Raw genomic sequence first — 14,996 nt, 5'->3', positions numbered from 1 at the left:
TTTCAAAAATAATATTCAAAACCTTAGAATCCAGCATAAAATTAAATGGTGGGCTACCTACTTCATGAACATAAAGCAATGTATTTGCCAAATTTTTAAATATATATATATATATATATATATATATATATATATATATATATTTTATTGATTTTTTACAGAGAGGAAGGGAGAGGGATAGAGAGTTAGGAACATCGATGAGCTGCCTCCTGCATACCTCCTATTGGGGATGTGCCCGTATATTTGCCGAATTCTGATGTCAGTTACAGCATTAGTAAAATTCCAAACTACTGAAGAGAAGTTATATGAACCTGAAAGGCTGATGTGGGTGAGGAAGAGGTTTAGATGCCACTGCTATAGCACAGAGAGAAAAAGAGACAGGGCTATAGAAACATCAATGATGAGAGGGAGTCACTAATCCGCTGGCTCCTGCAAGACCCACAACTGGAAGTGAGGCCCCAACTAAGGCCTGTGCCCTGACCAGGAATTGCACCCTGGCCTCCTGGTTCACACATCCAAGCTAAACCACTAAGGCAAGCCAGCCAGTGTTTTCTCACATTTTCTACAGTGTAAGGCTTTCCTCTACTACAAAAGTCTCTGATATCCAGTAAATTTTGAGCTATAGGTACAGGATCTTGCACATGCTCTACATTTCAAGGGTTTTCCTTCATATGAAGTCTCTCATGTACAGTAATACATGAATGGCTTTTAAAGGCTTCACTTCATTTTTCACATTCATTAGGCTTGTTCCCAGTCAGAATGCTATGATGTTAAATAAGTTCTCACTGCAGGTCAAGGACTTATGAGGCTACTCATATCTGAAATACGTCTCTCAAGTATGAACTCTGCTGTACAAGAAGGCAGGAACACTGATTAAAGGCTTTGTTGCATTTTTATATTTATAAGGCTCCTCTGTAGTATGACCTCTCTGCTGTGCTGTAAGGTTTGAGTAGCTGCCAATGGATGTGCCACATTCTCTTCATTTATGTGGCTTCTCTCCAGGATGAACTTTCTTATGCTTAGTAAGTGGTGAGGACCATCTAAGGGCTTTGCCACATTCTCTACATTTATAAGGCTTTTCTCTATTATGAACTCTCTTGTTTATTGAGGGATGAGGAGTAGATGAAAGCTTTGCCACATTCTCTACTTTTATAAGGCTTCTCTCCAGTATGAACTCGATGATGATAAATAAGGTGTGAGAACTGGCTAAAGGCTTTGCCACATTCTCCACACTTATAAGGTTTCTCTACTTTATGAACTCTCCGATGGCTACTAAGGTTTGAGGACATGCCAAAGGCTTTGCCACATTCTCCACATTTATAGGGCTTCTCTCCAGGATGAACACTTATGTTTATTGAGGGATGAGGAGTGAAAGAAGGCTTTGCCACATTCTCTACATTTATAAGGCTTCTCTCCACTGTGAATTCTCTGATGTTTTTTGAGATATGAGGAGTGGATGAAGGCTTTGCCACATTCTCTACATTCATGAGGCTTCTCTCCAGTATGGACCCTCTTATGTAAATTAAGGGATGAGGAACAGGTAAAGGCTTTGCCACATTCTATACATTCATTAGGCTTCTCTCCAGTATGAACTCTTTTATGTCGATTAAGGGATGAGGAACATGTAAAGACTTTGCTACATTCTCTACATTTATAAGGATTCTCTTCAGTATGAACTCTGTGATGTAGATTAAGCCTTTTGTACTTATAGAACCCTTTGCCACATTCTCTACATTTATAAGGCTTTTCTCCAATATGAACTATCTGATGCTTACTAAGAGCAGAGGAACTTCTACAGGCTTTGCCACATTCTCTACATTTATAAGGCTTTTCTCCAGTATGAACTCTCTGATGCTTACTAAGACCTGAGGAACTTCTAAAGGCTTGGCCACATTCTCTACATTCATGAGGGATCTCTCCGGTATGAATTCTCTGATGAATACTAAGGGTTGAGGGTCTGTTAAAGACTTTGCCACATTCTGAACACTTATAACACTTTACTTCCCTAGGATTTCTATGATGTTGAATATGTCCTGAGGACTGACTAAAGCCTTGTTCATTTTCCCTAAGTTTGTTAAGTTCTGCAATAGTATGAATTATTCCCTTATGTACAACAAGAGATGAATGACATTTAAAGGCTTTGCCACATGCTTTACATTTGTAAGGCTTCTCTCCAGGATGAATTCTCTGATTTAGAGTGCAACCTAAAGGCCAAATAGATGTCTTACCAGAATCTTTATATAGATAAGGTTTTTCTCCACTATGGATTTTTGTGTGTCTATTTTGATTGATTATTTGACTGCAGACTCTCCCACACGTATGGGAGTCTGTAAGTCTCCTCCATTTGTAAGTCTCCTCCCCAGTATGAATATTCTCTTGTTCATTGCAATTTGTAGACTGTTGAAAAGACTTGAAACGTTGACTTCCTTTGTGTGTCTTCTCCACAATAGGAATATCCTGATGTATGTTGGGAATGGACATTTGGTCAAACACTTTTCCACTTTTATAATGGTCCTCTGCACGCTCACTTGTGTGATGATTAAGATATGACTCTTGCTTAAAGTTTTTCAAATGTTCAATCCATTGATAACTGCTACCTCCATTATGTATACTCTGGTGATAATAGGAGATAGAAAGACCTTTAGTGACTGTTATAATTTCATTAAACATGTACATTTGTTCCATAAGAACCATTTTGTGATACTCATTAAAGCCAGAGGGTTTTATAGAAAAAGCTTTCCTAATTTATTATAATCATAGATAAGAAATAAATACAAAACATTCATTGTCAGAGGAAGAATGAATTATTTCTTGTTTAAAAGACTACCAAATTGTCCTAGATGGTTTGGCTCCGTGTATAGAGCGTCAGGTTGTGGACTGAAGGGTCCCTGGGTTCGATTCCAGTCAAGGGCACAAGCTCGATCCCCAGTAGGGGGCATGCAGGAGGCAGCCTATAATGATTCTCTCTCATCATTGATGTTTCTTGCTCTCCCACTCCTTTCCTCTCTGAAATCAATAAAAACATATTTAATAATAACAATAATAAAAATGAATAAATAAAAGATCACCCAATTGACCTGCCTGCATGGCTGAGTTGTTGAGATTCAACATATGAACAGGAAGATCACACGGTTTGATTCCCAATAAGAGCACATGGCCCGGCTGCAGGACAAATCCCCAATGGGAGGCATTCAAGAGGCAGCCAATGAATGATTCTCTCTCATCATTGATGTTTTCCTCTCCCTCTTTCTCTCGCTTACTCTCTGAAATCAACAAAAATATATTTTTAATTTAAAAAATCATAAAAATTGCCAAATTTAACACATTTTAATTTCATAGGTACATTATAAATCTATATATTTTAGAAATGATTGACCAGTTTAATCCCACCCTACATTTTAAACAATTCAAATAATTATTTATACCACAGACTTTTCGAATTCCTAGTTTTTCCAGATTTCCTTTCCAAGATTGCGTAACAGCCGAAACCGGTTTGGCTCAGTGGATAGAGCGTCGGCCTGCGGACTCAAGGGTCCCAGGTTCGATTCCGGTCAAGGGCATGTACCTTGGTTGCGGGCACATCCCCAGTGGGGGGTGTGCAGGAGGCAGCTGATCGATGTTTCTCTCTCATCGATGTTTCTAACTCTCTATCCCACTCCCTTCCTCTCTGTGAAAAATCAATAAAAAATATATTTTTTTTAAAAAATTAAAAAAAAGTGTACATTATCAAAACGACACCTTTTATATCTTACCAGTATTATTTCAGAGAATAAAACTTCTATTCCGGGATTTGGCATAAAGGCCTGGGTATCTACAGATGGCATAGCTGAAAGAAAATAAAATCTGTTTTGACAATCAGGTGCGTCCACTTTGAATTTATCAGCAGGTATTGACCAAATGACATTTTGGAATACTTCCCGAGGAAGTGAAGAATTCAAAGAAAGCTCAAGATAGCACAATGAGGAAAACTCACATCCAAGGGGGACAAAGAGTTGCTTACATTTGCCAATGATATCTGCTCAAACCCCCTGGCACACAATAGCAATATTATAAAAACACTCCCAAACCCCGTTTCTTCTCTGGAGAGAGAAAAAGATGAGGGAAGTGCATTTGTGCATGTTCTATTTGTGGTGTTCCATTAGAGAAACATGTATCACTTTGATTTCTCCTGTGGAACTTTAGAAAATAAAAAGGAATAGTCTGCATGGCATGGCTCAGTGGTTAAGGCTCTAACTATGACCCAGGAGGTCATAGTTTGATTACTGGTCTGGGCACATGCCTGGGTTGTGGTCTCATTCTCCAGTGGGGGGCGGGGGGGGCAATCAATGATTCCCTCTCATCATGGATGTTTCTCTCTCTCTCCCCCCATCTCCTTCTCTGAAATAAAAATGTAATTTGAAAATATATAAAAGAAATAAAATGTTAAATCTCTGCTGTCACACATTAAAGATAATGTGATATCAACTTATGTGGGTACACGGGTAAAAATGAAATTGCGCTGTTTTTAATGCAGTTGACACTAGGAGTTTAAGATACTTAAGATATTTTAAATATTTCTCATGGTCACAAAAAAAATTGAAAATAAATAAAATGATCTCTGCTAACAGGTGACAGAATTCTATATTGCAAATCACAGAGTGCACATTTCTAAAAATATAGATATAGAGATATAATTAATTTCTCAAAACATGCTATGTAAAAGCACCCAACAAAGTTACCTGTGTTCCTGCAAGGTAACAAATATTAATATAAAATAACAAATTAAAGAATGTATTTACATGAATAACGGCATAATTGAAAAAATATTAACAGTTTACTTCCTAAGAAGGTGCATGACTTGTATGCTGTGAAGCATAATATATTGCTGGCTGCCCTCTGCAGCGTGTCTCAATGGTCAGAGCATGGGGCCACCCAGGAAATGGTTGCAGCTTGGATCCGAACCCCATTTGGGACGAGTGAGGAAGCCAAACAATGTGTCTATCTCACGTCAATATGATATTTCTTTCTTTCATTCAATTCCGCCCTCCCTCCATTTTACTCTCTCTAAAACTCAATGGGAAAAATATCATCGGGTGAGGAGTAACAAAAAACACACACACACACACACACACACACACACACACACACACACACTGCTGGCTGTAATTAAAGAAGAAATCAGTAAGTTGGAAAACACATTCCATGATCCTACTCTGAAATGCTAACAGTATCAGCTGTCATTAGAACCAAAGTGACCTAAACATTCAAAGCAATCCCAGGACTCTCGGCTAGCAAGGGAAGGTGGAGGCCAGGAGGCCAGGCCTAGGGACCCTCTCCAGTATGCATTTCGTGCACCAGGCCTCCAGGATAGATATATTAATAAAAAAGTCAACAGGCACAGGACAATTATGCAAAACAGACAAAGAAGTCTTCAAACTCAACATTGACAAAACAACCAGAAAAGGGCCAAACACCTTAACGCACAGCACTACAAAACACATACTCATAGAAAATCAGTGTGACAAGATCTGGCACGTCTTATGTCATTAAGGAAATGCACATTATAACAATGAGAAGTAACAAACAGCACAGGCAAGAAACACTAAATGGCCATTGAACAGGTCAGAATCCAGAACACTGACCCCACGAAATGCCTTTGTGACGTGGAGCAACTGGAACTCCAATCACTGCTGCTGAAAAGCCAAATGCCACAGCCCCTTGGGGAGATGCTCTGGTGGTTTTTATAAAACTAAATATACACTCAGTAATAGGGCTCCTGACTCTTAAAGCAGAAAGTTAAGCCTTTTATCTACACAAAAGCCTACAAGGGGGCTGTTTATTCATAATTTACAAAAATTGGAGGCAATGAAGAGGTCTGTCAACAAGTGAATGGATACACTGAAGTACAAACAATAAAGTATTACTCACTACTATACAGAAATAATACAGCAAGGATTGAAAAGACATGACAGAAGCCTAGATACACAGAAGTCAGTGAAAGAATCCAAACTGCCTGGCCAGGTAGCCCAGGTGCTTAGAGGATTGTACAGATATAACCAAGTTGTAGGTTTGATCTCCGGTCAGGGCACATACAAAAAAATCAACTAATGCCCATGTGAAGTTTCTATCTCTCTCTAATACTCCCTTCCTCTCTGAATTCAATAAAATCTTAAAATATATAAAAATAGCCCTGATTGGTTTGACTTAGTGGATAGAAAGACAGCCTGCGAACTGAAGGGTCCCAGGTTTGATTCCAGTAAAGGGCATGTACCTTGGATGCGGGCACATCCCCAGTGGGGGGTGTGCAGGAGGCAGCTGATCCATGTTTCTCTCATTAATGTTTCTAACTCTCTATACCTCTTCCTTCCTCTCTGTAAAAAAATCAATAAAAATATATTTAAAAATAAAAGTAAATGGAGTGTGAATTTTGATAAGAGGATTTCCCAATTCCAATCCAGGTTGTCCTCTGCCCAGAAGACATGGTAGAATATTAGAATATTCTAGAAATGACTTTCTAAAATATTATTTTCTGATAGTACCTTAATTAATGTAGACAATATGTAAAGTGTGAAAACACTGAGTTCCTAATTCACATACTTCACAAAGCCTTTCTTTTCTACCCCCAATTTGTTCCTCTTTTTAAAAATGTATATTTTCATTGCTATCAGACACGAACGGAAAGGGAGAGAGAGATAGAAACATCAATGATGAGAATCATTGATTAGTTGGTTGCCTCCTGCACACACCATACTGGGGAGGGAGTCAGCAACCCTGACATTTGCCTTTGACCAGAATCAAACCTGGGACCTTTCAGTCTGCAGACCGGTGCTCTCTCCACTGAGCCCAACCAGCTAGGGCCCAATTTGTTCCTTGAGAGCAAGAATCTAACACAGAAAGCAGAAGGCCCTAGAGATGTTAAAATAATAAAGGAAACAAAACCCTGCAGGTGGAGGAGGAACTCGGGAAGGAAGTCATCCTCACCCAGGGAGGCCAGGTTTCTGTAGTTCTCCACCATCACATCCAGGTACAACTTCCGCTGAGCTGGGTCCAGGCACTCCCACTCCTCCTGAGAGAAATCGATGGCCACATCCCTGAAGGTCAACGGTCCCTGAAAGAAAAGACACAGTTACCAAGAGGTCACCAGAGGAGTTCATACTGTCACCCAACATGGAAACAGTGTTAGGAGAAGAGGTTTGGACCTAGCGGAGTATCCTGAATTACCCAGTAAGCACACTTTGCCCCAGTAACATTCTCTGATGTTTTCTGACGCATGAGGATGACACATGTCCACAAACCCACAGAACAGATTTTACTTTACAGCAAAATAAACTTTAAAATTAAGGCAGGCCCTAGCGGGTTTGGCTCAGCGAACAGAGTGGGGCCACAGGGCTGAGGTCCTGGACTTTGCCCTCAGCAAACATACCTCCCTGGTGGTGACCACATCAGGAGATCACAAAGCAAAAGTATTTTGTGTCCAGAGAGCTGACCGCTAGTGGCTGAGCCTGTGCTTTGTGTCTGGTGTTGAGGAGCAGAAGGTAGACCGCTCACCAGCAGAGGCAGGAGGGTACGAAGGAAGAGGACGCGATGGGCCTGGGACTACGTTCCAACCCCTGCACACTGACTTGCCCGCTCTGTCCCTTCCTTCTCTAAAGAGACCCACCCTTCACCCCTCAGGTCCCTCCTGCTCCCCCAGACCTGGGGGATCTCTCAGAGGGAGGTTCGGACCTCTTTCTCTTTCATTTGTGGGTGTGAGTCATGGGGTGCCTATTGGTATGTGGGGAGTAGGTGTTTGAGGTGCCTGTTCTTTCCATTCCCAAGTCTCTGGGGTGGAAAGGAGGAAGAGATAGATTAGTTACAGATTTTTAAAGTGTAAATAAAGGATGAGGACAAATATGTGATACATTAATCAATAAAGAAATTTTAAAAAATAAAAATAGAAAAAAAAATAAATAAATAAATAAATAAATAAATAAAACCTTAGAGTTCATTACAACAAAAAAATAAAAAAATAAAATATAGCTGAAACCGGTGTGGTTCAGTAGATAGGAGCATTGGCCTGCGGACTGAAAGGTCCCAGGTTCGATTCTGGTCAAGGGCATGTACCTTGGTTGCGGGCACATCCCCAGTAGGAGGGTGTGCAAGAGGCAGCTGATCGATGTTTCTCTATCATCGACGTTTCTAACTATCTATCCCTCTCTCTTCCTCTCTGTGAAAAATCAATAAAATAGATTTTAAAAATAAATAAATAAAATGTAAATAAAATATACTTCCCAGAAAAGAAAAAAAAGAATTGGGGGAGGGAGTGCAGGGACACAAAGGGGGATTTAGGGAGCAGAGGGAGAAGCAGCAGTGAGTCAGCCAGCTGTGGGTAACAGGACAGAGGGTAACAGGGGCAGCAGAGGGGACACAGGCGTGGGAAGGGAAAGAGAAATATATGACCAGGTGTTCAAGGAAAAGCAAATATAGCCCCTGCCATGGGACACATCTTTTACCTGAGAAGCTGCCATGTGGTCCTGGTCCTGATGGGGTCTGGGTTGTTTCCTCAGGTGACAGTATGTTGAGTCACAGAATTTGTCTTCAAAAGCGTCTGCACAGCCTGTTAGCTCACCTCATATTCACAGTAGAAGGTTCTGGAAATGAGGAAAAGGCACCCCCCTCCTGTCCTCGGTCACAGGAGAGTCAGGAACAATGAGCTCCTACATGGAGACCACACTGTGAGGGGTTTTATTGTCTTCATGTGTCTGTCCTTCCAAAGACTTCCACAGACTCCTACAGCACTGAGAGCATGTGCTGCTCTGCTGAACCCCAAACCCAACACAACACCCCTTCCCTCCCCTGAAAAAGCCTGCCCTGGGGCCCGGGTCCTGGCATCTTTAACCAGTTCCCTCCCGGGGCCTGGGAGGCTCCCCAGAGCTGCTCTCAGTAGCGCTGGGCACAGACACCAGACCCAGCTCACCTGAGACCTGTGGGGAGTGGGAGGGGGGGAAGGAGGAACTTGTACACGTGCAGGTTTCCAGGCAGATTTCCTTCCTCCTTTCCCAGGAAATTACAGAGAATTTGCGAAAGCCCTTGGGGAAAGTTAGCTACTGAAATATGCTCATCAAACGACTTCACCATGAATAGATGGGCTCTGGGAACCAAGATCCAGTTCAATCCAGTCCATCCTTCAATAGTTCCAGAGAATGGACAAGAGGGACTTACCCCCTCATTCCCACCATCGCCGTCCAGCCCCCCCACACCCCTATGGGCCCTCTGTGGACCCCTCACCGCCCTTCCTCCTCCCACGTGTCTGTCTCTCTCCCTCCCCTCCTGACCCCCCAACCCGGTCCCCGCCCCCCGCAGTCACCGCCCCCACAAAGCCCTCCCTGCGGGCAGGTCACCTCTTCTGGGGACACCGCGTTCTTCCCTCTGAGCCCCTCCCCATGGACACTGTGCTCCCCGGGCACTCAGACCCCTTATTAATGGGGGGCCTAGGAAGGCGGGGTGCAGACCCCAGGCCGGGAGCCATCCGGGCTCTGTGGACGGAGAGCGCCGGGCGGGGAGGGGAAAAGGGCGAGAACCCCCTGACCCAGACTCCCAGCCCCGCGAGGGGACCGGCGGCCCCGGGGATGGTTTTCAGCAGGAAAACCACGCGGCAGGCGGGTCCCACAGCCACAGGCGGAGAGACCGCGGGCCGGGCCTCAGTTTCCCCCAAAGGAACGCGGCGCCTCCACTGCGCAACCGCCCAGGACCGGACTCACCGCTGTGAGGGGCTCCGGGGCGGGGACCTCACCACGGACTTCAGCGACCGCAGCGCCCTCAGCCTTATAGAGAGAGAGGCAGCTTGAGTTAGGGAAGCAGGTGGATGGGGTGTCAGGGACATGCCCTGCGGGAAGGGGGGCGGAGAGCAGCGGCTTTAAAGCACAGACACCTCCTCAGGGAACCGCCACCTTCCCCTCCACAGCCGCTTCCGCGTCTGCCAGGAACTGCGCATGCGCCTCCCTGCGGGATGGGCGGAGCCAGCGCCTGAGCTGAGCGGCTCCGCGGTGGGGGCGGGGCCTGTGCGGGGACAGAGGGAGGGCGGGCGGGGCAGGAGCGAGGGGGCAGCCCTGGGTCCCTCACCTCCTCCCACAGGGACAGCCCCTCCTGGTGGAGTTCCCCCGTCATTGTTGGGGTTTGGCTGGTGACGCGGCTGTGACAGGATCACCAGGGAGAGAAGAGACAGGAGCAGAGAGAGGGCGGGTATTTTGCTTCTTTAAAGGGAGGAAAGGGCCAGGTGCCCTCTGATGGCACAAGGCTCCCCAGATAGAGGGGCTGTTCTTTTATTGGGGTGCTAGCGAGTAAATGGCGGGGGTGGCAAAGCATAAAGAGGGGAGGAGGCATCTGGAATTCACACAGAAGTTTCCAGATCCCAGAGGCGGTGCTGAGAGCTACTGGCTGGCCTGCCCTTCAGCTGCACATGTCCCAGGAGGTGTCTTTCCAGGATCTTCACAGCCGGTAACACATTCTCACAGGGAAGTTACAGAGAATTCAAAAGGCGGGCAGACTGGGTTTGAAACCAGAAACTTTCTGCCTGTGATTTGCCTGGATCCTTAAACCCTCAGTGAGGAGGGGGAGGGGAAGGGCAGCCTGCTCTCTCAGCCCCTCCCTGTCCCCCCATCTGAATGGAGAGGCAGCTTGAGTTAGGGAAGCAGGTGGATGGGGTGTCAGGGACATACCCAGATATCCATTCACGGTTAGGCACCTGATGAGATAAGGTTCCATCCAACAAAGTGGGAAAGATATTTTAATTTATGTATTTTTCAATGGATGAAACTTTCTAGTTGTAAGCTATGTTCTTTGAAGTTTTTGTGTTGGGGAATGCATTTTTAAATGAATTTTTTTTTTTTTTACTTTAGTAGTCTCTATAATCCAGTTAATGGGATATTGATATTAATGTAGAATATCTCCTGTTAAGTTTTCCTCATATTTGGCATAAAAACAATTTTAAAATCAACAATATTTAAAACAGTTATAATAACTATTATCAGTTTACTTAATTCCATCACTATATTCTCTTTATTTTGATTATTTTCCTTTTTTTTATGAATATAGGAATTCATTACAGTTTTATAAATCTTTATTTACGTTAAAGATATGACCTGTTGCGGGTGGGTGTGAAGCTGCTGGTTGGCTCTGCTCTAGCGGCGTGGGGGTTGCCGGGGCCTGAGACCGGGTTGCGACCTGGCTTCCCGGGATGTCAGTGGCCTTCGTACCAGACTGGCTGAGAGGCAAGGAGACAATCCAGTGGCTCCTGGAGGAGAATGACCTGTATCGTGGAGTTTCAGAACACAGGCTGGGCGAACGAGTGCGTCCAGTACCAGCATGTGCTACATGGAAATCTCATTTATTTGGCTCCCATTGCAGATGCCAACCCAACCAGTCCTTCAAAAGTAATGGAATAATCTTCCAGTTGGCTGTTGTGAGGAGTAACTGAAAGTAATACATTTCCTGTGAAACAGAGACAGGATCTCTACCAACTCAGCTGCTGAAAACATGAAGGAAATCTGTGTCTCTTTTGAGTGTGAAAATGTGAAGAATTAAAATAACTATTTCAGTGTATTTATTTTAATAATTAAGCAGATTCCCTAAAAAAAAAAAAAAGATATGATCTGTTTATAAAACCTCTAACTTAGAGTAAGAAGGACCAGAGTATTATGTTTAACCTATATAAGTATTTAATTGCTTTTGGCCAATTAAATATCACCCCTTAGTATTGACATCGGAGGCCAGAAAAGACACCACATATAATATACAGATAAACACATAAAGACAATCAATTCTACAAATACGGTGAAAATGACCGTATTTACACACTGAAAATGACACAACAATGCTAAGGAAAACAGATACAAATAAACTAAGACATTCCTTAATATGTCTGGGAAAGGTGTCCTCTCTCCAACTGCAGAGTTCATGCTATTCTGCATCCTGGGTACAACAGTGTCACTGGTATTGCAATATTCCTCTTAATTATGGAAAACCTGTTACACCGACATCAGTGTTCTGAGTGTACTTCATTCACCTAAACATCAAAACCACAAATGGAATGCCCTCAGAAAGTTTTCATCTGAACACATTGGAACAGTAAAGGGAGTAACTTTGATGACATCATTTATAAAACTCAAGAACTATTTTTAAAGATTTATTCAATAGCCGAAACCGGTTTGGCTCATTGGATAGAGCGTCGGCCTGCGGACTCAAGGGTCCCAGGTTCAATTCCAGTCAAGGGCATGTACCTTGGTTGCGGGCACATCCCCAGTAGGGGGTGTGCAGGAAGCAGCTGATCGATGTTTCTCTCTCATCGATGTTTCTAACTCTCTATCCCTCTCTCTTCCTCTCTGTAAAAAATCAAAAAAATATATTTAAAGATTTATTCAATAGTGTTATTGCCTAATAGAAAAAATGTGCACCTTACAATGCAGCCAATATTCCATGGAAAAATGTGCATAAGTAAAGTCCATATAATATACAACACCTCAAAAATCTCTAAGGCAGAGCCGAAACTGGTTTGGCTCAGTGGATAGAGCGTCGGCCTGTGGACTGAAGGGTCCCAGGTTCGATTCCGGTCAAGGGCATGTACCTTGGTTGCGGGCACATCCCCAGTGGGGGGTGTGCAAGAGGCAGCTGATCGATGTTTCTCTATCATCGATGTTTCTAACTCTCTATCCCTCTCTCTTCCTCTCTGTAATAAAATCAATAAAATATATTTTAAAAAAAAATCTCTAAGGCAGAGACAATCAACTGCATGATTTCACACATGAACCAGGAATAAAACATAGCAGCAAGTGATATGGGAGTAGAATCACATTAATATTTCCTTTTTAAAATACCTCAAATGTTTTAAATATAAATGAGATAACACTCGCCCTAATGGTTTGGCTCAGTGGATAGAGCATAGGCCTATCGGACTGAAAGGTCCTGGGTTCGATTCCAGTCAAGGGCATGTACCTTGGTTGCGGGCACATCCCCAGTAGGAGGTGTGCAGGAGGCAGCTGATCAATGTTTCTCTCATTGATGTTTCTAGCTCTCTATCCCTCTCCCATCTTCTCTGTAAAAAAAAATCATTAAAAAATATATATTTTAAAATGAGATAACACTCTAATTGTACATATGGAAACAATTCTTTTTATATATTCAAATATAAAAATATTACCTAACAACATTTAAAGTTTGGAATACACTGTGTAATAAACTTTGTGATTTAGAGCAATACCTGAATGGCATTTTGGCTACCTATCTGGTGTAAATTCAGTGATACTTTAAAATTCATTATCAATTACATACTCAGATCAAGTTTTTACATTGTAACCCTTTGCACTCACTTGCTTTTTTCTCGATTCCTTTATTCTAATGCTAGCCGTGTTGAGTCACACTCGACATCCGAGTGCAAAAGGTTAAAGTCACTTTAAGGTATAAATGACGTGGAGTTTTGTAAAGTGTATATTTTGAACAAAACGCCTTCCTCCTATATCATGAATGTAGAATTTCCACCCAATTACAATCCTCAATATTGTCTGAGGCTGTAGGTTCAACATTACAATTTCCCATTCTTCAGTTTTAAGGTTTCCTGCTACAATGAATGCCAATGTAAGGAATAAGCTACGGATGCTGATTAAAGAGTTTAGGAAATTGTTTACATTTGTATTGATTCTCTCCAATATGAATTCTGATGTTGGGTAACGTTTGCATACTGAGTAAGCTTTGTCACATTCTTTGTATCTGCTGGGCTTCTATTCAGTAATAATTAGCAGATGTTGTATGACGTATAAATGAAGATGTACACTTTGACATATGCCTCATAATCTGTAAGACCTTATTTGATCATTCTCAATGATAAACCATGGTTAAATCTTTGGATAAAAAATTTATATTATTGCTCTTCCTCTTTAGAATGATTCCTAAAGTGTTGAGTAGATTATACCTAAGGTTAAAGGCTTTCTTGCATTTTTTCCACTATAAACGTCCATTACTCAGTAAATTTTGAGCTGTGGGTACAGACTCTTGCACATGCTCTACATTTGTAAGGACTATCTTTAGCATAAAGTCTCTCAGATACACTTAAAGGCTTTTCTACATTTCTCAAATTCATAAGCCTTGCCAGTATCACTTCTGTGATGTTCAGGAAAAGACTCATAACCCTGCTCACATCTGAAAGTCTTCTGTCAAGTATGAACTCTGCTGTGCAGTAAAGCAGGAACACTGATGAAAGGCTGTGTTATATCTTATAAATCTACTAGAGGCCTGATGCATGAAGATTCATGCAAGAATAGGCCTTCCTTAGCCTGGCTGCCGGCACAGGCTTCCTTCTGGCACCTGGGATGTGGGCCTTCGCTCTGGTTGCTGACTTCGGCCTTTGCTTTGGCCAGAGCTGCCTCCACCTTTGCTCTGGTCCTATCGCCCTCCTGTAGCTCCCTCCACCTCCACCCCCGACCATAGCAGGCATCCCACTCCACCCCCGCAGCTCTGAGCCTGCATATGCTCACTGCTCAGAGCAGCCGTCGCCAACTTTGTTGCGTCAATTTGCATATTCCCTCATTATTGGCTGTAGGCGATGCCATGTTTGTCGTGGAATGATGGTCAATTTGCATATTCTGTCTTTATTAGATGAGGTTTCTCTCCAGAATGAATTCTCTGATGCTTTTTTCATTAAAAAAAAAAAGTTTATTAGATCATAATGTTGTCTGAATTTACTATCTTTGTCAAAAAAGCCAACTCAAAGCTTCTGATGTAGTCTATAATTCCTCAAAGTCAGCAACATATGGACAGCTTCAGCATCTATAGTTGACCTTTCACTAGCCAGGCAAACTTCCCAAAATAATCTTAGTGAATGAGTAGTCTTCTCAAATTCTCTTGCTTTTCCATGTCCCTTTTGAATAACCTCCTCTGGAAGATTAGCAAGCCATGCTGCATTGAAGCCATAGCTTTTAGGACAAGCTCCCTTAATGAATTTATAAAGGAAGGTAATATTCTCATGACTGGGATCTTCACATTCATTT

The 14,996-nt window shown here is 42.7% G+C and overlaps 2 protein-coding genes and 2 pseudogenes across 2 annotated transcripts in view; 1 reads left to right on the top strand and 3 right to left on the bottom strand.

The window, feature by feature from the left end:
- LOC129147642 (zinc finger protein ZFP2-like) overlaps positions 1-14,996 on the bottom strand; it is a 60,122-nt gene that overhangs the window by 23,673 nt on the left and 21,453 nt on the right. The window contains 1 exon segment of the mRNA XM_054710554.1: positions 6,961-7,087. Within this exon segment, the coding sequence (XP_054566529.1) occupies positions 6,961-7,087 (127 nt within the window).
- The window catches only part of LOC129147640 (zinc finger protein 420-like), a 90,521-nt gene that overhangs the window by 54,098 nt on the left and 21,427 nt on the right, over positions 1-14,996 (bottom strand). The gene's annotated exons all lie outside the window — the stretch shown is intronic.
- On the bottom strand, positions 358-3,821 carry LOC129147643 (zinc finger protein 91-like; annotated as a pseudogene).
- Positions 11,061-11,503, top strand: LOC129147649 (SS18-like protein 2; annotated as a pseudogene).

The sequence above is a fragment of the Eptesicus fuscus genome, chromosome 21 (genome assembly GCF_027574615.1).
Source record: "Eptesicus fuscus isolate TK198812 chromosome 21, DD_ASM_mEF_20220401, whole genome shotgun sequence".
Classification (NCBI taxonomy): domain Eukaryota; kingdom Metazoa; phylum Chordata; class Mammalia; order Chiroptera; family Vespertilionidae; genus Eptesicus; species Eptesicus fuscus.
This window is presented reverse-complemented; position numbering and strand designations above follow the sequence as displayed.